Source organism: Lottia gigantea, assembly GCF_000327385.1.
Source record: "Lottia gigantea unplaced genomic scaffold LOTGIsca_3, whole genome shotgun sequence".
Classification (NCBI taxonomy): domain Eukaryota; kingdom Metazoa; phylum Mollusca; class Gastropoda; family Lottiidae; genus Lottia; species Lottia gigantea.
Window position 1 is genome coordinate 3,071,633 of NW_008708986.1, and position 24,075 is coordinate 3,095,707.

Consider the following 24,075-nt stretch of genomic DNA (forward strand, 5'->3'; position numbering starts at 1 on the left):
TTTCATCATATCCACCTGTTATATTATATCTATAGTTTCACCATGTCCACCTGTTATATTATATCTATAGTTTCATCATAAACTTCTGTTTTATCATATCTCTAGTTTCATCATATCCATCTGTTATATTATATCTATAGTTTCATTATGTCCACCTGTTATATTATATCTATAGTTTCATTATGTCCACCTGTTATATTATATCTCTAGTTTCATCATGTCCACCTGTTATGTTATATCTATAGTTTCATCATATCCACCTGTTATATTATATCTATAGTTTCACCATGTCCACCTGTTATATCACATCTATAGTTTCATCATTATTATCCAACTGTTATATTATATCTCTAGTTTTATCATGTCCATCTGTTTTATTATATCTCTAGTTTCAACATGTCCATCTGTAATATTATATCTCTAGTTTCGTCCTGTACATCCTGTTTTATTATATCTATAGTTTTATCATGTCCACCTGTTATATTATATCTCTAGTTTCATCATGTACATGTGCTATATTATATCTATAGGTTCATCATGTACATATGTTATATTATATCTATAGTTTCATCATGTCCACTGTTTTATTATATCTATAGTTTCGTCAAGTCAACCTGTTATTTTATATCTCTAGTTTCATCATATCCCACTGTTATATTTTTTATTATATCTATAGTTTCATTATGTCCACCTGTCATATTATATCTCTAGTTTCATTAAGTCTGTTGGTCATTGAAAACTAACTTATACGGTTTTATTAGATTGAGACATCAGATAAGAGACTTGTAGAATTACCATTTAAAAACTGAAAGAGGAATATTAGGCTAATCCTTATCTTCAGAAGACTACAAAAATAACAGACTGAGGGAGGGAAAATCTATAATAATTGAATAAAGCTATATTAAAGCGACATAATCTTGTAATAAAACATAGAAAGAACTGAAGTTTTGAAGATCGATACGAGATTTGGAAATTATTTATAACAAATGGACATAACCCATGGACGTCACGTCGTTCTGACGTATTCGGGTTTTAGGGTCTTTTGATTATAACCATTTAGAAGACTTTGAAGGACAATTCAGTTATGAACCTAAATCCTGTCCAACCTGTGGAAGTCTCAAGAAAAGACTAGCAGCATTCAACCGCGTATAATTATCAATACGCAAGGCTCAAATTTCAACGAAAAGCTGAGAACACTATTGTTAGCTTAGTTAAGAGACTCCTGTTTCTAAGACTAGGGTACGAATAATCGAAGAATGGTTAACATGTCCCTTTAAACGTGTTTAATGGGGATTGGAAGTCTCCCGTGTCTGTTCCAATCTGATAGTAGATCCAGACAATTGTATTTATCAGTCTTTAGTAAGAAAACTTTCAGACCAGTTTTAATTCAATAGATAAATAAGATAAAACACTGATCATTATTCATTATTCTAGTTGTATGTTAAGAAATCAACTAAGAGGAATAGAACGGATAAGTATGTTTAGTTTATTAACCAATATAGGTTAATAGGATTAACACCGGACGTCAACTAAACTGTGGCAATTTATTACATGATAGAAAGAAAGCTTAAAAAGGCTTCATTACCACTTCTTTATTAATAGTTAAAAACAGTTTTGTAGACCTGTTGACCAGTTCTATTTGAGCTTTGCTGAATACTGACAATGTCTTATCCGAGGAGATTTCTTCCTTTTTGAAGAAACATATGAAGGCCGAGTGGATTATTATTTAACATTTAACTTTGTAGTCCTATAAACGACAGAGATTCGGAAAATAAGCTATCCCAATAGCAAATGCACAGTTGCATACATAGGCTACAATATTTATCATTTAGGTTTCATGTTTTGAGGTATTTCGAACACTTAAACATTATACCATAGTTCTGTTCTGATTTGATAAAGTGCTTCTTCTATTGTAACTGATTCATAATAGAAAACACCCCATAGTTTCCAGGAAATAGATTTAACTGACCAAGTTAATGGAGTCGCGCTGTATCCAGATGACTTAATGAAGCATTAAACAGAGGTTCAATGGCTATTACACGGAATAAACACATTAATACATTTCACTATTGTTGTCTCTTACTAAATTAAAATGTAATTTAGAAAGGAGAAATTGATGAACAATGGCTATAAAAAGTGCTATTAGTTTAACAGTCATAAAATATGTTATTAGTTTACCTAATATAAAGTTATCTTCATTGTGGATTGTTTTTCTTGTTTTTCTCTGTTTTTCATGACTACACAAATCGTTATTTATATGATATAGAGAGATTAGAATTACCAAATTTTCGGAAATCAAGGATGAGGTAAGGTGCGTTGATCGGAAAAACACGTATATGGATTGGACTTAATAAAGCTTGAATATATTTCAACTTTCCACGTGGATAGTTCTGACTTGGAAACATAACCAGTACATAGGTCTGACTATACCAGTAAATAGGTCTGACTATCTGGAAACATAACCCGTAAAGGTCTAACTACCTGTCCTCACGGCCATACATGAGACTTACTATTTGGAACCATAAGCCGTAAAAAGGTCTGTCTATCTAAATAGGAATGACTAAGATATTACTATCTAGTTAAACAATTCTATCAACATATCCGTAAATAGGTCTGACTTTCTGGAAACATAATCGTGATTAGGCCTGACTATCTGACAAAATAGCCCGTAAATACGTCTTGCTATCTGGTAACATAACCAGACTGAGTTTTAGTATCTGCCTTCCCAACATTACATATCTTACTATCTGACAACATAACCAGTAAAGGTCTTACTATCTGACAACATAACCGTACATAGGTCTGACTATCTCTCCAGACAACCTAACATAGGTCTTACTATCTGGCAACAAAACCGTACATAAGTCTTACTATCTGGCAATATAACCGTAAATAACAAAATAACAAAACAGTTGTTACTATGTAATGTCTCTCTGAAGATTCCACGGACACATGTAAGAGTTATTTTGCTGTTTACTCAATTTGTGTAATTGAAATGTCGCCTATGAAAGCTGTTGTGTATATAAAGTGGCAGAACTGGGAATTTTGATGAAACAACCGTGACTTTTATGCTTCTATGATTAATTTAGTTTGATGATGATGTCTCAGTAGGTTCTTGGACTTGTCAACCATTAATAGAATTATTGTAACACAACACCGCCAACTGTCAAGATTACACTGCTGGACAGTCTATTTTTCTCTTTATTTGATCAGTATTTATTTTATCTTGTAAAGGTTGAGCACTGAGGCAAACGTTACTGAAAACAAACGAGTAAAAACTTAAATGTCATTAAATTAAATGAATTATTTCATACTTTTTGTAAAATCATGAAGTGATTTCATTTATTACTAGCCTGGCAAAAAATGTTGTAATAATGTTATTCAGTAGTATTTTTTATATTTTCAGAAATGAAACAGTGATATTAGTCAAGTCTACATTAGAGATGTCTGAAGTTATCCAAGAATTAATGACCAAACTAATATTAATGCGCATAACTGTGATACATACAGAAATAGCCAGTAAATATAGCGTAGAGAAAGTTTCTATTCTAGAAGGTGAGAAATTTCATTAGTTTCAATCCTAAATCTGGCGTGGAAAATAGCCCCCATACAGCTATTAAATAAAAAGTCATTATTCGATATTCTTTTGAGGTTAACATAATAAGAAACCTAACATATAAGTAACGACCAGTTAGGAAATGTACTAGCAAACATCATGTATCAAATAATAATGGATTCGGGAGTTCAGCTTATATTCTTTATTATACGTAGACCTGGGGGATTTATTTTAATTTGGGTAATGGTGAAATATGTTGCGAGGACTTTCCTTTGAAATCAACTAACAATAGCATATGATTAATGTTTTGTATTTTTTTGTTTTGTCTTTTAAAAGTATGATTTCTTTTGTAGATGATTTCGCCGTCCTGATTAATTCTAACCATCCGTCCTTAAAGAAACAGTTCAGTGATAGTTTGCAGGAAGCGGCCGTTCACACTGCTAAAAACAGTCGATTCTGTTTAGAGGTTCGTCATTTTATTCCACATAATTTGTCTCTTCAGCTTCAAACACATCTTTGATACAGCTAACACATATCCTGTGGTTGGTCGAGTGTCTATATTCATGGAATGAGAAATTATTTATCTGTATTAAATGATTTTTAAAGATGAAATTCTGTATGTAAAAAATCTGGTCAAATTGTTTAAAAGAGAATCACTAAAAATTGAAGCTTTGTTAAGTTTAAGTAACCGCTATTACGATTTTCTGATTTAAGAGCTAGGCGATAATTTTGTTGTTGTTAAAGGTATTGTATAGAGGTTTTTGAAAATTTTATGTATACATGTATAAGGACACTGATAGCATTAATTTGCACCATTCCAATTTTCAATCAGACATCTTTAGTTTCTGCAATTCCACAAAAAGAAGGTTTGTTAACGTCACTAATCGGTAAGCTGGTATCACATCTTCGTGGCAAAACCACACCCCCATTCGTCATACTTCCTCGGGGTTAATAAGACCATGCCAAAACCCGTATTTATGATACGATGGTATCACATAAGGCCTTCGCGATTAGTGGCGTCATCAAACACTTATGTTTTAGTGGAATTGTAGGAACTACAGACGCCTAATTGAAATTTTGAATGGTACAAATTGATGCTATCAGTGTCCACGACAGAAAACCTCTTTACAATACCTTTAAGTCGCTTCAGGCCACATTAACTTATCGACTTACTGTGAAGGAGAAAATAGATTCTTTTGACATTTAAATGCTTTGCTTGGCTGCTTTGTTAGTTCAAGATATAGGCTACGTGTGTTTTTACATTGCTTGATGCAAAATTGTACAATGTCTTAAGAAAATATTAGGTTCCTTTAATGTTATTTTTAGATTCAAGGAAATTAATTGTATAGACCTACATAGTTTGTTCATCAAAATGATTAAATGCTATTTTCTATTTTCAGATAGATTTGACAGAAACTATGAAATCGTGGTACACAGAAAACCGTGACGCATTCACTAGTTGTGATGACATACATTCCATGAAGATGAGAAGAACACGCCTTTACGTCACCAATTATTCCATATATAGTCATTATTTTGACTGTAGTCCGAAATGGATTATATTTTTAGGGTTATGTTGGTTGGTTTCAGCTCCGTGCTATTTTGTAAGTATCGTGTATTGTAGCGACTTTCAGAAAGATGGATTAAATTTGATAACATTCTTTTTTTAAGATTGATATAGGAATGATTTCTTATCTATAAAATATTAAGTGGCGAGTTGAATTGTTGTCTGTTTGCATCTCTGATTTCAGTGCCAGTGTTGGTTTTATGTCGACTCTAAACTGCATAAAGATTTTCTAAGCTTCTGGATTCTCTATAGCGATGTATCTGGCCGACATTCACACAAAATGTCCATTTGGTTTGAATCTATTCGATCTGCTGTCATGAGAACTAGGTTGTATTCACATTAACGGTGCCCCATGGGGGAGGTTGCTGTCATACCACATTAACGTATTATTAGATAATGGTAAAAGCTGATCAAATATAATGAGCAAATCCATCACAATCTGATTGCAACACAGCGCGAAGTATTTCGTTTCTTTTTTGTCTTTGGGTTACTTCACATTCTTGATTTGAAAAGACTGTTAACAAAATCTGTTTATAAAAGCTTTTCTTATTGTTGGGAATAATCGCAAACTTTGATGGGGGGTTTTACTGAAATTCTAATATATTTTGACCTCGCTTTACGTATTCCAAAAAATAGATCTTAAAACATCTATTATATACATGTATTGATCATAGGTAATTGTTTTTCAGATATTTAGAAAACTAACATGTTCAGATATCCGTGTGGTTATTAATGGGGAAATAACTCTAATGACTAATATGTTACCAGATAAATCAGAGAGTACCAGGTGAGTTTGACGAGATAACCTTTCGGTTTTACTGAAAATAGCTTGAAAATTGTAGGTTATCCAAAATAGTTCAGAAACCTGGTTAAGAATATAGACATGTCGTCAGAATTATTGCATCGTTAAGATAACTTTTCAAACCACTTTTACTTTGAATGGTTGGATTTTGTCAAATTACTTCAATAATCACTTTTCTCAGGAGTCATGAGTTACGGGCAGTTCCTTGGGCTTACTACACATTGATATCTTAAATACTTTGTATATCTAAGACTTGCCAAACAAAACCTAGTCTTTCATCATTAAGATGTTATTCCATTAACAGGCTTTCTTTGTACATCAAATACTCTGCCTAAGAGCTTCAGGGAATATATCAAATTAATTTCTGAAAGATCAAAATACATGGCAACATGAAATCATTATCTCTTAAGAATGAATTTTTCAGATCGTTGAACTTTGGAAATCAGAAATATTATCAAACGGTTTGACGTCTTATGGTGTAATTTTAACCTTTATCCGGCCATGTGTTATGATAAAAGACAGACAGTGTGGTGATGGTGTATAGATTGCAGTATAATTCAAGGTGCTGGAAGTGATGAATTTGCTGATTATTCAAGTGATGTAATAAGCCCTTTATTCATAGAATCGGCACGAAATGTTTCATTAAGTCTTTTTCGTAGAATCAGTAGTGATATTCTTAGCACAAATTACATTATCTTAATGTTTGACAAGTTGGAAAGATATCTCAAGATATCTAAAACTTTATTCAGTTAAACTAAATTCAAGTACCATCTACATCTGGTCGAAACTAATCTTTCTACTATATGGTTTACAAACATCATACCAGCCCTTATCGGAAGTACATTATAGATGCTTAAATTTTCATGGATCAATGAATTTGTTTCTATAAGTTTCAAATGCTTACAATGTATTTGAAATGGACAACTTTTACGACACAGACAGACAAAATTAGTGGTGGAAGATATCGAATAATTTCTTTTTTTATACATGTATTTTGAAATAAAGATTTGTGTTTTCATTGTAAAGAATCTGTGGAAGTTATGGAGGCTAAATTAAAGGCATTATAATATTTCTTTCGACGAGATCATTGGTCGATCGTTTCAAACCAATGCTAAGATATGTAAAAAGTCGATATAGAACATAATTATGCAGCGTTGAATCCGCAATCAATCAAGTTGGTTTGCTTATGTGTAAAACATTGCCGCAAGTATCAGTAGGCCACTGCATACTAATAGGAAAATTGAACGTGACTTTATAATGCTTCCTCTAACTAAATTTAAATTTGAAACTGGAAAAAAGTTGATTTATTGATTTTCTTGAAGTTCTTTGAAACCCTTTAAATTAAATCAAAATTGACATTTAAATCTTGTTCCTCAATTTAGATCAAATTGGAAACCTTTGAAAGGATTTGAGAAATAGTTCTTTAAAGGCCATAGTTCACCATTTTAGGAGATCAATCATATAGCTTGGTCTCAGAAACGGTAATTGTTCAGCTAAGCTAAACAGAAATAGTGATTAGGCCCTACAGGTTACCATCGAAATTATGGCCATCTTAGCCATGTATATTCCTGATCATCCTTGTGTGAAAAATCACGACTCGCTTTTTATCAGGACTCCGCCATCAAGGACGGGATAATCAAAAATTATTCGTACATCGTATTTTCTTAGACCTTATCAACAAGACAAACAATTTTAGGGTTCTCCAATTTTTAGGCAGATAACAAACTGCATGTGTAAAAGAAAAAAGAAGAAAATTCAGTGTTCGAGGTATTTGGGGAATTTTGAAGGAATCGTAAGGCATACGATTTTCGTAGCCTACAGTTCTGGTATTTCTGAATATCATTTAGATATATTCTAATCCCAAAACAGCCTGCAAAAATCATATATATATAAATTATATAGGAAAGTAGGGCATGAAGATGCACATTAGAAATTAAATACCCCAAAAAAACTTAGTGTAAAAAAATCTGGGTGTAGGGAAAGATTCAATACAAAATATCTGCGTAGGGAAAGATGCAATATAAAATATCTAATTATGGAAAAGATTCCATACAAAATATCTGTGTTGGGATAGATGCAATGTAAAATATCTCATTATGGAAGAGATTCAATACAAAATATCTGTGTAGGGATAGATGCAATATAGAATAGCTAATTATGGAAAAGATTCCATACAAAATATCTGTGTTGGGATAGATGCAATGTAAAATATCTAATTATGGAAGAGATTCAATACAAAATATCTGTGTAGGGATAGATGCAATATAGAATATCTAATTATGGAAAAGATTCAATACAAAATATCTGTGTAGGGATAGATGCAATATAAAATATCTAATTATGGAAAAGATTCAATACAAAATATCTGTGTAGGGATAGATGCAATATAAAATATCTAATTATGGAAAAGATGCAATACAAAATATCTGTGTTGGGATAGATGCAATATAAAATATCTAATTATGGAAAAGATTCAATACAAAATATCTGCGTAGGGAAAGATGCAATATAAAATATCTAATTATGGAAAAGATTCAATACAAAATATCTGTTTTGGGATAGATGCAATATAAAATATCTAATTATGGAAAAGATTCAATACTAAATATCTGCGTAGGGATAGATGCAATATAAAATATCTAATTATGGAAAAGATTCAATACAAAATATCTGTGTAGGGATAGATGCAATATAAAATATCTAATTATGGAAAAGATTCAATACAAAATATCTGTGTTGGGATAGATGCAATATAAAATATCTAATTATGGAAAAGATTCAATACAAAATATCTGTGTTGGGATAGATGCAATATAAAATATCTAATTATGGAAGATGCAATATAAAATATCTAATTATGGAAAAGATTCAATACAAAATATCTGTGTAGGGATAGATGCAATATAAAATATCTAATTATGGAAAAGATTCAATGCAAAATATCTGTGTAGGGATAGATGCAATATAAAATATCTAATTATGGAAAAGATTCAATACAAAATATCTGTGTTGGGATAGATGCAATATAAAATATCTAATTATGGAAAAGATTCAATACAAAATATCTGTGTTGGGATAGATGCAACATAAAAGATCTAATTATGGAAAAGATTCAATACAAAATATCTGCGTAGGGATAGATGCAATATAAAATATCTAATTATGGGAAATATCTGAAATACAAAATATCTAAGTAAGGATAGTCTAAAATGAATTGCATCCGCCATCTATCTATTAAAAATCGATTCTTGAACACAAGAATAGAGCTGGAAAATTTAACAATTTCAAGAGAGGAAATAAGTCTATGACTTTCACACATTGATAACGTGAAATTTTGAAAGTTCAAGGGAGATATCAGAAATAATTCAGACCACAGTTGAACGAATGCACCCTCAATCATCAAAACACTATTCAGTACAATTCTAGCTCTAACACGATATCGGATTTTTTGGCACTATTTTCCTTCTTTCGGTGATGCAGGTCGGAAGGCTGACATTGATAAAACGTATGGGATGATAAACCGTGTTGTATGATATGTGTGTTAAAAGTTCTCTTGACAAATGGAAATTGTTAAAAGAGCAGGCTGATGTCCCTTGTCCTGGCATATTGTCCATTGCACTCTGCATGGAGTTGCCCGACTTCTTGAGCCCAATCAGGTGAAAATTATAAACTACATTCATTTCGAAAGAATTTTATTTTCTACATACAAGTTATTCTGGACATACCATGACTCTGAGGTACAGAATGATATGTCTGATTCTACCAATCATCCATATCAGCATCAGTATTCGTAGGTTATCTGCTCTACTATAAGTATAACGAAAGTGAATTATCAGCTGGCATTATTATTATGTCAGTCTGTAAGCAAAATTGAAAAGCGTATGTGTTTTTTGTTGGTTTTTTCTGTCACATTTCCATTTCACCTTCCACGTAGAAGTTAATTACATTAATCCGGATTAAAAACTTCTCTACTGGTGTAGACGTGGCTTGAGTAGACCACGCCCACTGCTTCCACACATGTCGTAAAAATCTCAACTTTTTAAAAGAAGACCTAGACTCCTTTATAATTATCGATGTTACAAACGACGATTGCCACATAACCACAGATTTTCTGAATTCTGAATCTGAACGAGAAGCGTATATTTTCACTAAGAATCGTCTTTATTACGACAGCCAGCATTCGACAATATTAGACTTGTTTATGGCATAAGCCGACGACGTGAAAGATGAAGAACACGGATAGTTTAATGTATTTTTCTCTATTTGCAATTTTATTGACTTTAAATGTTAATAATTGCAATGCAGGTGAAGTTTTAGGATGCGGTGGCTTTGTAAGATCCGATATTGATATTAATTTTTCTCTAGTAGTGGTAAGTTTCTTAAAACATCAACTCATCATGGCCCCATTCATTGATGATTGATTCAACGTTATCAGTATTATCATCGAGTCGATCGATTGTCATCAAAATCATTAGCAATGACATTAAATTTTGTATTGTCTTGTCTTACAGTCCATCACTCTCTGCCCTTGAACTATTTGAAAACTTTCAACATGCTATTATTAAGGAGAGCATGTCAATTGTCATCCACACTCTGCTCTGGGCATGAGTACCCAGGTGGCAGTGCCTACACAGACTACACATATCTTTTGTTTACAATAAATAATTGTTCAAATCCAAAGACTAGCCCTAAAAAGTACCCTAAAGACAGTTACAATCATTCAACAAAAGCCGTAATTTGAAATACATTTTCTGAATTGTATTTTTGCAATCATTTCAAGATGAATTGAAATATCAATTACAAAATACTACTGAGAGTTTTACATTGTTTTTGGGGTGCTTAAAATGTCATCCACTGGAAAGTATATTATTTTTTAAACATTTTCTGTCCTTAAAGGACCAGTAGGTCATTTTTTTGGAGGGAAGTGTGTTTATTTCAAATGTAAAATCATTGAACCTTATATTCTAATGACCTGAACTGAAGACATTCTAAGACTAATGGCACAAAGTTGAAAATTTTGTTTTGAATATTTGTAAAATGAGAGAAAAAATTCAATCAGTAGTACATTCTGTCTTGGTTCTGTAGTACATCTAGGCTACGCATAATCACATTAGGGAAAACTAAATATTGTTAAGTAATAGTAACAAGTACATAAACAGAAACATTGTTTGTTTATTGCAGGTCAAGTTATTTACACCTCATGGAAGTTTGAAATATCAGACTGATTGTGCACCAAATACTGGTTATTATCTTATACCTCTCTATGATAAAGGAGATTTTGTTATGAAAGTTGAACCTCCTCAGGGATGGAGTTTTGGTAAGAATGATTGTGAAATTATTTTTGTTTCATTGCTCTTTAAATCTGATTGTGTATGCTTGTGAAATATAACCTACAGTTTAATGCTTGTGTGTTTTACTTTCTGAACCTATATTTTGTTGTTGAAACACATGGACTTATGTGAGAATTTGTTGTTAAGACAATGTGTAGGTCAAAATGAAATAATTATATTACAATTCTTTTTATTTTCAGAACCAACAAGTGTAGAATTAAAAGTTGATGGTATTAATGATCAATGTAGTAAAGGAGAAGATATCAACTTTTTATTCACTGGCTTTTCAGTACTAGGACAGGTGAGTGCATATTCCTTTGTACAGCTACCATTGGATCGGCTGATTTTCTTAATGACACTGAAATAAGTGGGCCTGAATATTTTAAATAAAGAATGGTTGTATTGCTGTCTAATTGACAAAGGGCTCATCTTATGCTTCCTACAAAAGTTTTAGATACAAACCCACATTTATTTTGAAAAAAGGGTAAACTTTCCAATATTGCACTTATGGTGTATGAGCAAAGTAAGGCTTAACTCAGTTGGTTTAAGCGACTTCAGGAAATTTATACAGTACAAAGATGTTTGACTTTCATTAACTGTAGCTCATCTGCCAACACACATGTCAGATTGTAAACCCTTATAATAATTTCTTATTTCTTAAATGGACAAAAATTGGATTGGCCTAATCTATACAGTGGTTCTCAATTTGCCTGATCTAATTTACAGGTAATAAGTAAGGGACAATCAGTTGGACCTGCAGGTGTCAGTATTCATCTGATCAAATCATCTAATGGTGAAACAATACAAACAACTAAAACAGCAGACACAGGAAGGTTTGTATGAAGTATATTGTTTTACTTGTCTGGATTGCTTTCTTTGAATTCATTTAGCTAAACATTACAAAGAAGTTTGTTTTTATTTTCATTTCATATTAACAGCTAGAATTTTCAATTCCTTGACTTTCTATTTATCATGAATTTGTTCACTAATTTACCCAGTTCTAATTTTTATGTTCATGGTAACGCTTTCATTTCAGATATTCCTTCACCAAAGTATTACCAGGAGAATATAAAGTTAAAGCTTCTCACCCCACATGGAAATTAGAAAAGGTAATTAAAATCTTTATGTTGTCATTTCAAGTAGTTTTCTCTAGTTTCTTGAAGCAGATTGTTAATAACTAATATATCTATCAAAAAAACAGTTTGCAACAAGGTTTTTGTGGTTAATACAGTATTTTTGAATTTGAACTGAAAATGATATGTGTTTAAGTTCTAAATATCAATATGGCTTTTCAGTTTGTTAAATAAGCCATAGATTTTTGAGCATATGTATACCCAAATGTTTCTTGATTTTGTAGTGATATAATGTTTTATAAGAAAGCAATGATTGAAACTGATGTAAGCTATATTTATTTCAGAGTGAATCAACAGTTAAAGTAGTAAAAGATAATGGTAAAGTTCTAGATAATTTAGTTATATCAGGCTATGATGTTACTGTAAGTTAGAGTTTACTTTCTCTCATTTTATTATAACACCTTGTAACTATACACCAATTAGATACTTATTATTCTTGAAGGAAAGTAATGAAGTTAACTAATTGAATTATTGTTTTATTTTTGGCAGATTTGTCAAACAGCATGTTATGATTCAGGAAATATTTCTTAAAAGTAAATTTGAATTAAGAGCAAAACTTTTTGGTGTATTTTACTTTTTTATTCAGAAACTCTTTCTTATTTGTTTACAGGGTGAAGTTTTAAGTGAAGGAGAGCATATCAAGGGAGTTAACTTCATCTTATTTTCATCAACCGTTAAGCAACAGGTAAGCTATCAGCTAACTATTTTTACTTTTGACAAGCATTGAGACCCATTCTTTACAAAATTAATAAAAAGAGATAGACTCTATATTTTTTTGCAATTTTTACTAAGAAAGTTTATTTCATAATATTTCAGGATATAACAAGCTGTGAGAAGACAGCACCAAAAGGTTATAAAACAAACCAAGCCAATAAACCATTGTGTTATGTTACCTCAAGTGATAATGGAAAGTTTGTGTTCCCCTCGTTGCCCACTGGAAAATATGAAATTATACCATTTTATAAGGGAGAACATATCACGTTTGATGTTTTACCTGATAAATTATCTTTTGAAGTGGAACATCAATCTCTTAACTTACAGGTAAGGTCAATACTGAATAATACAGATGGAAAAAATCCAGTTTTGGCTTATTGATTTAACTCATGTGGAACATCTATCAGTGCCATCCATGGGCACACGTTCTGTAATATATTTTGAGAAACACTATAAAGGTATAATGTGTGGGGTAATTTTTTTGCAATCCTTGACTATCAATCTAGGATGAGCCTTATCAAATATCAAATAAATCAAGAGAAATTAAGATTGCCCTCGTTTACAAGACACAAGGCCTTTGTTCTATTTTGACAAAGCCTGGTGGAATTGTTTGTATTTTAATTTTGTCATATCTGACTTTGAATTGAGTTTATTGCTAAAAGTGAAGTGTTAGTAAATGGATCTTTCTTGTTTCTCCAGGAACCATTCAATGTTGCAGGGTTTTCTGTGAGTGGAAGAGTTCTGGATTCAGAAAAGGTATGTAATATTAGACTTTGACTTGGAAAATAGCTTATGAAATAATTTGTAAATACTGTTCCGCATCCTCGAAAAATTGATGTCAAGTGGCTACTTTGTTCATATGGATCTGGGTGCAATATTTACTCTAATTGTTACCAGTACACTTTACAGAATAGTAAGATATTTTACTCTATTTTATTTGATATTTCAGGGTAGTGGAGTAGCCAAAGCTAAAATTTTGATTAATAATAATGAACAGACTACAACAGATAAAGATGGGGTATATCATCTAGAGAATATGAAAACTGGTACATATAAACTATCAGTACAATCTACAGATATCTATTTTGATGATGTCAGTTTAAAAATTACACCAACTTCTCCTCAACTACCAAATATCATTGCTTCAAGGTTTGTACATCTTTGATGATATTCATTTAATGACTTTTTTATACACCCACTTGGAAATTATTATATTTTGATATAGTCTTAGTTAATGTGGACAAGTAATTATTTATTATATTTTGATATAGTTTTAGTTTATGTGGACAAGTAATGATATATTATATTTTGATATAGTTTTAGTTTATGTGGACAAGTAATGATATATTATATTTTGATATAGTTTTAGTTTATGTGGACAAGTAATGATATATTATATTTTGATATAGTTTTAGTTTATGTGGACAAGTAATGATATATTATATTTTGATATAGTTTTAGTTTATGTGTACAAGTAATAATATATTATATTTTGATATAGTTTTAGTTTATGTGGACAAGTAATGATATATTATATTTTGATATAGTTTTAGTTTATGTGGACAAGTAATAATAGATAGACTCCCTGAAGGATTACCAGCTCAATCATCTCAAAGACGTATTATATATCATCGTGATGGTAAGAAATCAGAAGCTGTATCTATTACACCAGAATCAGATGGACATTTCTGTACTAAAGTAAAACCTGGCAAATATATTGTGGCTGTAAGTAGCATTTGCTTATTATTTCAACTATTAGTCTTCTTTAACATAGTGTATTATTCTGTTCTTTTATTATCCATCCATACATGATTTAGGCTATAAAAAAATAACAATTTTCACATGAATGCTGAAGAGGTTTTGCCAGATTTTGATAAAACTATGTTTTTGTTAAGGGCTTTGGATTATTTAGTCTTTATTTTATCATCAAAGATTGATATTGGCTGGAGAATTCAATGTGGGTAACATATCCTAACTTTATATTAAAGATACATCTGAGTGCTACTGAAATAAAAGCTGGACTCCATCTATCACCACAAGAACATACTGTTACAATTACCAACAAACCAGTTAAAGATATTAGATTCTCACAGTTTAGAGCTAAAGTATCTGGTACTGTTAACTGTATGGGTAAGTTTAATTGTAATTTATTAAGATAATCTTTGTTAGGATTATAGTTTGAGGATATGTTCTTATATCACAGGCTACATTCAAGCACTATATGTATATCAAATGGAACAATTAATTACAATACAATAAACATCACTTTACAACACAACATCATCTAGAACATAATGTTACTTTATAATTACAGAGAAATGTGGTAATATTGATGTTTCATTGGATGCTATAGAGAGAATAGATAATAAACAAATAGTTCAGGTTTGTACTCTTTATGTTTTGTCTTCTGTGTTTAGAAATAAGCTTTATGATAGTTTTCTTTTTACAAATTTTACAATCTGCATTTCCTTCTTTAAACAAAAGGAACATAAGTAATGTAGTATAAAATTGTTTTAAAATGTATGTAAGCATTTCTTTATATAAATAATGTATATTTTATAGGTGAAAGATACAGGAAAGGGCTATAGTTTTATATTAGATAATGTTATGCCTGGAAAATATAAAGGTATTTTATACATGAAAATTTATTTTAATGTGATACTTTAAGAAACAGCACTTGTCTTCAGGGTCACAAGTGTCTATAAATATAATTGAATATTTGTTTTAGGTAACTGGGTTATTTTGATAAGAAATTTACTAGCAAGTTTCTTATGTTACAAAAGACTTTTTTGGCTATTCAAATTGGTGTTGTGCTTTACAATATTGATGATATTTTTTTTTCAATATTCCAGCCACAATTCTACAAGATAGTTGGTGCTGGAAAGAAAAGGCTATAGAATTTGAAGTGGTAGACTCTGATATATCCAGTCTCGCATTCAGTCAGACTGGTTATATATTAAAATGTAGTGTGTCTCATCCCATTAATATTGTAAGTCTTTCATCATAATCATAGGACAGAAATTTGCTATATACATGATCTGACCTGAAGTAACCACATGATCAGCTCATAACATGATCATAACTGAACTGAATACTTGATTAATAAAAAAAATCGCATGACGCAAACTTGTTACATGATCTTCAAAATAATTTAATCCATATTTATCATTTGATCTGACTGACTTTAATTATTCACATGATCTGACTAAATTTTGAGTAACATGTCATCACTTCTTAGACCAGTTTCAACAGAAGTTCTTTTTTTTCCAGAACTTTGCTCATGAGAAGAAGACTGGATCAGTTGGTTCATTCCAGTTGAATAAAGGTTTAAACCGATTCTGTCTAGCTCAACCTGGTGTATACAAGCTCACTCCAGATTCTTGTCACAAATTTGAAAAAGATGTGTATGCTTATGACACGTAAGTGTTTTTTTAGCATTTGAAAAATTTCTGCTGAGGTGTTTGAATTGTAGTGCTATTCTGTCAGTAGTTATTTGACCTCCTGTCATTGTTGTGAAAATGAATGTGTTTTGATTTAGATAAATTCACTGTGTGAAATAAGTTGCTGGTAGAAATAGATTCTCTACATTTAGTATCTGTTACTAACTGATATACATGTTTCTTATTTATAGATCCAATCCTCTACTATTAACGTTAACAGCTACACAACATATAGTATATGGTCAGATTAATACTAATGATAAAGTTAATGATATTGTTGTTACTATCACGTAAGTTTTCAAATTATTTTAAAGTAAAACAGTAAAATATATATTTACTATTCCAGCTAGTATAGCTCAATTTCAGCATTCATATTACTCTCCAGAATTAAAATCACCTACAATTGAGGTGCTAATGTCTTTGACAATCGTGGGCACACAAAAAATGATATCATAGTATCAGTAAAAACTAAGTGGGATCCCAATGCCCTAGTGGAGATATTAGTCTTTAGTGTCATGGTTTCTTTCATATGTTTATGATACAATAATAACAGATGATATGGTTTAAACTAATTCAAGTATTATATTTGTAGATCTAATTTAGAAGAAACACCTACAGTTCTTGGTCCATTGAAAGCAGGAGATAGAAACACTAAGGCACCATTTCAATATAAATTTTCACATTGGTCAAAGTAAGTGTTTAGTTTCTGATCTGGAAGGTTTATGCCCTTATGAGATATCTTTCAAAGATGAAGGTTAAAAAAATTAGCTGAGGGAATTTAAAGAGGTTTCCTAAACTTAGCATTTTATCATGTCTATCTTGAAAAAGTTGCTGATAGAATTTATTAAGGGCTTTTGAAATAATTGATAACAGAAACCACAGACGTCCGACTCAATACAGTTTAGAAAGCCTTTTGACAATTTCTTTAAAATTAAGCTAAATATATATTAAAAGTAAGAACTACAGTACATGTTATACAAGGAGTATGTAAAAACTTGTAAATTAAATTGATAAATTGTTTTGAAATGTATTTTTAGAACTGGTGAAAAGTTAGTTATATCAGTGAAATCAGCTGAAGTCTTGTTTTATCCTCCTTCTATAGAGACTACCATTACTGGAGGTAAGTTATATACTAAACACTTTACAAGTAAATTAATTTCTTTAATCATATATTTAATATTACATACTTACAAACAATGAAGGGGGATAAAGGAGAAAGAGAGAGACTTTGAGGCGCATGTAGACCATGCAACTGCTCAGAGGGTATCTGAAAATTTAATAATGAAATGTATCAAATTTGTGTTTTCCTTTCAAGATGGGTGTCCGGGTGAAGTCGGCAAATTTGAAGGCAGAAAGGGAGTGTTTATTAATGGAGATATTAAACCAGCTATACAGGGAGCATCTATTACTGTAGAAGCTACAGATGGTTCTATAGAACCTTTACATTTAGTCACAGATACTAGTGGAAAATTCAAGTAAGCTTATGAGAAAATCTTAAACCAGTTGATAAAGAATGCTGACATTGTCATGCATGTTACTAAAGAGCCAAATGTTTAGAACAGTATTATTCATTAAGTGAAGTCCTGGACTTATGAAGGTTTAGAGAGCTTATGCATCTGATGTCTCACTTGGTTGCAATGGATCATTCCTAGCACCATCAGTCTTTTAAGCCAGATTTTTTACTGAAATGTAAAATGAATATATATTTGATTGATTTTGTAGAGTTGGTCCTTTACATAGTAATATAGAATATACTGTATCAGCTGAGAAAGATGGTTATATTATGACAAAAGAAAAGGGCAAATTAGCCTCATTTAGAGCGTTTAAATTAGGAGAGATTTCAGTCAAGGTATGTGTGTCAATATACTAATACAATTCAAGCATTGACTTGAATTTTCACTTCTACAATTTCTTTGATAATATAAAAAGCACAAAGGAACATAAGATGATAAATATAGTATGATCTATCCAGTGAAAACAGTTAAATTTGAAGGGAAGATGATGAATGTTCTATTTATATTGTGCAAGTGCTATATTCTTCATGCTTAGCTCACACATAGTGACTTTAATCTATTCCTTTAAATACACACGTTTGATAAGCATTCATTCAGTCCTTTATTCATTCATTCACACAATCATTCTCTATGACAGGTATTAGATGAAATGGGTAGTGCTCTACCTGGTGTACTATTATCATTAAGTGGTGGTAACCAGTATAGAAATAATAATTTGACTAAAACTGATGGCTCTTTACATTTTACTGCTCTGGTAAGTAATGTCTAATAGTCAACAAAACCTTAATCTATTGCTGCCAACTTGAGAAATTATCAATATTGTTATGTTTTGTACTATAGTTCGCTCTGTTAATTTAATTCTTAGCTTGTCATTTCAATAGGTGACTCATTGCATGTCCAAATATTTTTTGATAAAGCGCTTGTTACTCAGAAAGAGCACCAAATACGAATTAAACTATGTTTTTCTGTTAGAAAAGTATTGATTGGTTCTTGAAATCTTTTTATTGGTGTTCCATAATAAAAATAATATTTTGATATCATTTTAGAGTCCTGGTCAGTATTTTCTACGTCCAATGATGAAGGAGTATAAATTCGAACCTGTATCACAAATGATAGATGTACAAGAAGGTACCACTGAAAAGATAGTTATTAAAAGTTCCAGAGTAGCCTATAGGTAAGGTGTTGTTGTGAAAGTCATAATATTTATATCAGAAATGGCTTTTCAGATTTTAATTGACAAACACAGGTGTTCCAGACTGATAAGAAATAAAGTTGGTTATTCAAACACTACAATAAAATAGTCTTATGCATGTCCTATTAGTCAAATTGTTTATGCAGTTTCGCAAATTATAGTCTCTTCAAGAGAATCTCTGGGGTTCTTGCTACTGTGCAAAACTCAAATTGTATGGTTGCCATCTCGAATATATCTTCAGCCTCGCCTAACAATTAAACACCTTAACTTTAGCTACCATAACAATTGATACTAGTCTGAAAATCCTCGAAAATATAAAAAGATGGGATATCTGCGTCTGTGGAGAATAAAATGCCACATTATATGAGAGTTCCTCTGATCCATTTTTAAATCCCTAGTTTTCGAGTTTTCACCATGACAAAATTGAAATTTGTCATTAGTTATTGTCAGGTTAAATTGAAACATGATGTGAAAATAAAATATATTCTAGTTGTTATGGTAAAGTAACATCATTAAATGGTGAAGGAGAATCTGATATTATAGTAGAAGCTGTCAGTGCACAATGTTCTAATCATCAAGAAGAGAGTAAGACAGAACAAGATGGTTCCTTTAGAATTAGAGGTTTACAGGTAGGCTGACATATTCTTATTTTGATTTAATGTTATTTATTATTATTTAACAGTTAAAGACAATAAAATAAAGTTTTCTAAAAAGATGTGCAGTTTAGATAATTTTTTTACCAACTGATAGTCAAATCCAGCTATTCCCACATGAAAATGTTGATTTATATTGTTGTCACCTTTGTATCTCAGTCCAAAAGCCTGTATGTCCACATTTCTTAAAGACACACTAGAGAGTATGTGAAAATTGACTGTCTGTCAACTACTATGCCATATATAAAAGAAAAAGAAATTTGTATGATTTTACTCTAGAAGGCACAATTCTTGACAGATTTTCATGAATCTATGTAAAATTGTTTAGTATCACCCAGAAAAGTTCAAAAGAAGTGTATGTCTGAAGGTTGAATATTTCATACTGGTGATTGTTACTGTACTGCCAAATATTTATGTTAAAAATCAAAGCTGCCAGTGGGCGTATATTACCTTGCCTGGCAAGCTATCTTTGTTAATTGAATGTGCAGTGATTATAGATGTATAAATGTATAGTTTTGAGAAATTTTTGGACAAGAGAAATATGTTGTCATCTTGCCATAGACTGGAGCTAATCTTGTTCTTTTGATTTTTAGGATATATATATATATATCTTATCAAGATATCTGAAAATAAGAATGGGTATAAAATTCTGTTCCAGGCCACTATATGCCAAAATCTGAGCAATAGTGTTTAAAATTACAAAGAATCTAAATATAGATAAATGTAAACTATATCATCATCAGTAATAATTGTTTATTTGTAGCCTGGTTGTCTGTATGAAGTCAGTTTAAAAACAGGAGAAGAAAATAAACATATAGAAAGATCTATTCCTAAAACTACAGCTGTTAAGGTAAACTGGTGTTTTGTGTTTTGGAATTCAACTTTACTTATCAATCAATTTCTTACACAGAATAAAAATATCTTTTGGAAGCAATTGTTTAATTACAGTAGAAATTAGTAGATTCATCCTTCTCAAAATTGAGTAAATGAATAATGTATTTCAGGTAGAGAAGTCAGATACTAAAGATCTACATATTATAGCTATGAGACATATGAATCAAATGGATATTAGTGGTAATATGATAACTACTGATGAATTTCTCTCTACATTAAAGGTATTTCACTTCATAATATATGTATGATTATCAAAAATTGTATGGTTTTGGGAATTAGTCAGGCACACGACACATGCTGGTTGGAGGGGCTGACATGGCTAAATTGCTACAGGTTCTACAGGTCTAGGATTTTAAGATCTGCAGGCAAATGGAAAACAGAAGAGTGTAATTATCCTATCTTGTCTGGCATTGGCAGTCTTCATTACCCTAATATGTTGTAGAAATTATAGTAACCTATATTAAATATGTGTTATTTTTATTATTATAGGTTATATTAAGTAGAGAAGAGAATCCTGATTCACCAATACAAACTATATCATTATCTCGTTCTTATTTCTTCTTCTTACCATCAGTACAAATAGATAACTCAGTACGTATCCATTTAATTCTTATCTCAGATTAGATCAAGTTTACATACATATATAATAAACAAAGAATAGATGATTCCATGCCATTTGTTGTACATTAGAATTTTGTTTATTATGGATGATGATGCAATAACTACATTATTTTTACAATTTATCAATATATTCCATACTTTATGGATAACAATGACACTGTTTGCTTGATAAAGGTGAGAGAACTATCCTCATAAGTTACATTGTTAAAGCAGCAATTTATATCCATAAAAATGTTCATTATAGTCAATGACTAAATACCAAGGAAGTATCAAGTATTCACATTATACAGTAAGACTTGTATATAAGTGAGAAACTGAAAGGCTATGTTTTATCTATAGAATGATTTATTTCTGTTTACAGGAGTATATAATAAGATTAGAAACATCTCTATCTAAAAACCTATATAAATATGATTTACCAGAGATTATATTCTCAGCTAATACATCATATAAACATTTTACATTTCAATTTCATCCACAGGTTAGTATAACTATTATCTCTGTTATTTTAGTTCTTGAATTTTTTTGTTATCCGGTGTAGCTCAACAGCACTAATGTCTTCCTCTATAATTAAAATCTGATGACATCAATTGCTGGTGTGGTTAAGATCTTGATCGGCCTATATGAGGAGCAGTTATCTAAATATTAGCTTTCCTTTATAATTTCTCACTTGCAGAATTGCAACAAGCCTACATGTTTGTTATTATGTAAACAAACAAACATCTTCTATTTTATTCCTCTTTGAAGTCAATGCATTTGCAATAATAAAATTGAATTATTTTACAAATATTATTGCTATATTGTAGAGACGTAGTGGTGATACAGAATTAAGTCGTGGATCATTTTTAGTTTTACCATTTACATTGTTATTAATTTATGCTGTCTACAATTATCAAAAGGTAGGAAAGTTTGTAATTTAATCTTTTTTTACAGAGATAATCATTTTCATACAGGGTAATCAGAGTAAGATTATAATTACTAATGGAAATATATTCTGTAAGAAAGACATCTCTTTTTCAGATAATGATAAAACCTTGTAGCTTACTTTTTTTTGAAGATAATTATTTTCATTCTCGACATGCATCCAGCAAGTTTGTGTGGCTTTGACAGTTATAAATGTGAGTTATTTATGAGAAATATCTTTATTTTTTGTTTCAGTTATTACCCTTTGCAAATCAAGCAGTCAATCAGATTCAAGCAGTAGTTACTAAAATTGGTGAACAACAAGTCAAACGAGATTATAATGAACCTGCAGAACCAGAGCCTTATTTAAAGAAAAAGATTAAACCACGAAAAGCATAATAGTATATATATAGGAATTTTATATTATATTTTATACATTTATATCATTATCATTTGAAATCTCAGCCAAACCTTTTGAACTTGAATTACTTATTATAACTCATAAGTGGACAAATAGTATCCAATTTAATAATATGTAGATCTAATTGTTGGTCACAGACTATCTATGATCTGACAAGTATTCTATGGATTATCTAATTGAATGCTATAAAAACGCATTTAAAAAAGGGCTGTCAATACAAGTCAATGTTTGATAATCAATTTCTAAGAATTCCTTACTTGTCATATAATATTTGATTGGTTGAATATTGTATTCATCAAATATGCCTGGTAAACATGTTATCCCATCATCTTGTTGGGAGGTGGGCCTTTTTTTTACCAATTGTATTTTAGTCTAAGATTCATGAATTTTTTTTAGAAAAGCCAATCAGTAATAGTTTTCACAGCTCACAGTTGAAATTTGAGCCTTCTGAACATATGTGTCTCGAATTATATGCGTTTGAAAGTTCTTGAGACAGTGCCATATATAGAAAAGACATCTATAGAAATAGGAAAAGAAACTTCTAGTTCCGTTTTTTTAAAAGGAATTATGTGATTTTCGTACATTTCTTGTACTTCTGACGACTATATACATATATTTGAGACTCAAATCAACCCCCCAATATGGTGCATCTGTCCCTTATATAAGGTTTCATGAATGAAGTAAGTGTGAGTTTTGTAGAAGCAATAATACATTATCATTGGTATGCTATTATGTTTTGGTTGTCTTATGAGTACATGTGGTGGCAATGTTTTTCTCAAGACCATAGACCTATTTGAATGTTAATTTCCGTAGAGAATATGTGTTGTATTGTATATGACAATTTTGTGTATATATTAGGTTAAATGTATTTTAAATTATTGTATAATACATTGTGTATATTAAATCTAATCCTGTCCACTTTCTATATCATGTATTCTACTGTTTGTCAGAGATCTAGTGAGTATATATTTTTATACGCCCACATGAAATGGGGGGCGTATATTGTCGTCACCCATGTCCGTCGGTCCGTCCGTCCACAATTGCTCGTAAACACTCTACAGGGCACAATTCTTGACGGATTTTAACGAAACTTAGTATGTGTGTTCGCAATCACCCAAGGATAAACCCTATTGAAAATCAGCGAAATTGAAAAATACTTAGCATGAATTATTGCCCTTGTTAATTTTTGTTCTTGCAAACGCGTTCAATTTTTAGCTCGTAAACACTCTAGAAGGCACAATTCTTGACAGATTTTGACGAAACATGGTATGAGTGTTGGTTATCACCCAAGGATAGACCCTATTGAAAATCAGCGAAATCGAAAAATATTAAGTA

General features: G+C 30.9%; 2 protein-coding genes across 2 annotated transcripts; both read left to right on the forward strand.

Annotated features, from left to right (window-relative positions):
- Positions 1 to 2,301: 2,301 nt before the first annotated feature.
- Positions 2,302 to 6,158, forward strand: LOTGIDRAFT_153308 (hypothetical protein; the record flags this gene model as incomplete). Its single annotated transcript, XM_009057209.1, has 6 exons — positions 2,302 to 2,306; positions 3,407 to 3,555; positions 3,910 to 4,022; positions 4,957 to 5,160; positions 5,813 to 5,910; positions 6,107 to 6,158. 6 exons carry the CDS (start codon positions 2,302 to 2,304, stop codon positions 6,156 to 6,158), a joined length of 621 nt encoding a protein of 206 aa, XP_009055457.1.
- Positions 6,159 to 10,172: 4,014 nt separating this feature from the next.
- Positions 10,173 to 22,336, forward strand: LOTGIDRAFT_104485 (hypothetical protein; the record flags this gene model as incomplete). The annotated part of the gene is made up of 29 exons (XM_009057210.1): positions 10,173 to 10,295; positions 11,107 to 11,242; positions 11,456 to 11,556; positions 11,982 to 12,088; positions 12,292 to 12,364; positions 12,673 to 12,750; positions 12,999 to 13,073; positions 13,205 to 13,429; positions 13,802 to 13,858; positions 14,052 to 14,251; positions 14,650 to 14,827; positions 15,091 to 15,232; positions 15,417 to 15,484; positions 15,665 to 15,728; positions 15,955 to 16,091; positions 16,373 to 16,521; positions 16,734 to 16,832; positions 17,135 to 17,233; positions 17,580 to 17,662; positions 17,858 to 18,017; positions 18,265 to 18,391; positions 18,694 to 18,810; positions 19,103 to 19,230; positions 19,739 to 19,877; positions 20,665 to 20,751; positions 20,906 to 21,016; positions 21,285 to 21,386; positions 21,778 to 21,897; positions 22,223 to 22,336. The coding sequence occupies 29 exons, from the start codon at positions 10,173 to 10,175 to the stop codon at positions 22,334 to 22,336; spliced, it is 3,399 nt and encodes a 1,132-aa protein (XP_009055458.1).
- Positions 22,337 to 24,075: the final 1,739 nt, after the last annotated feature.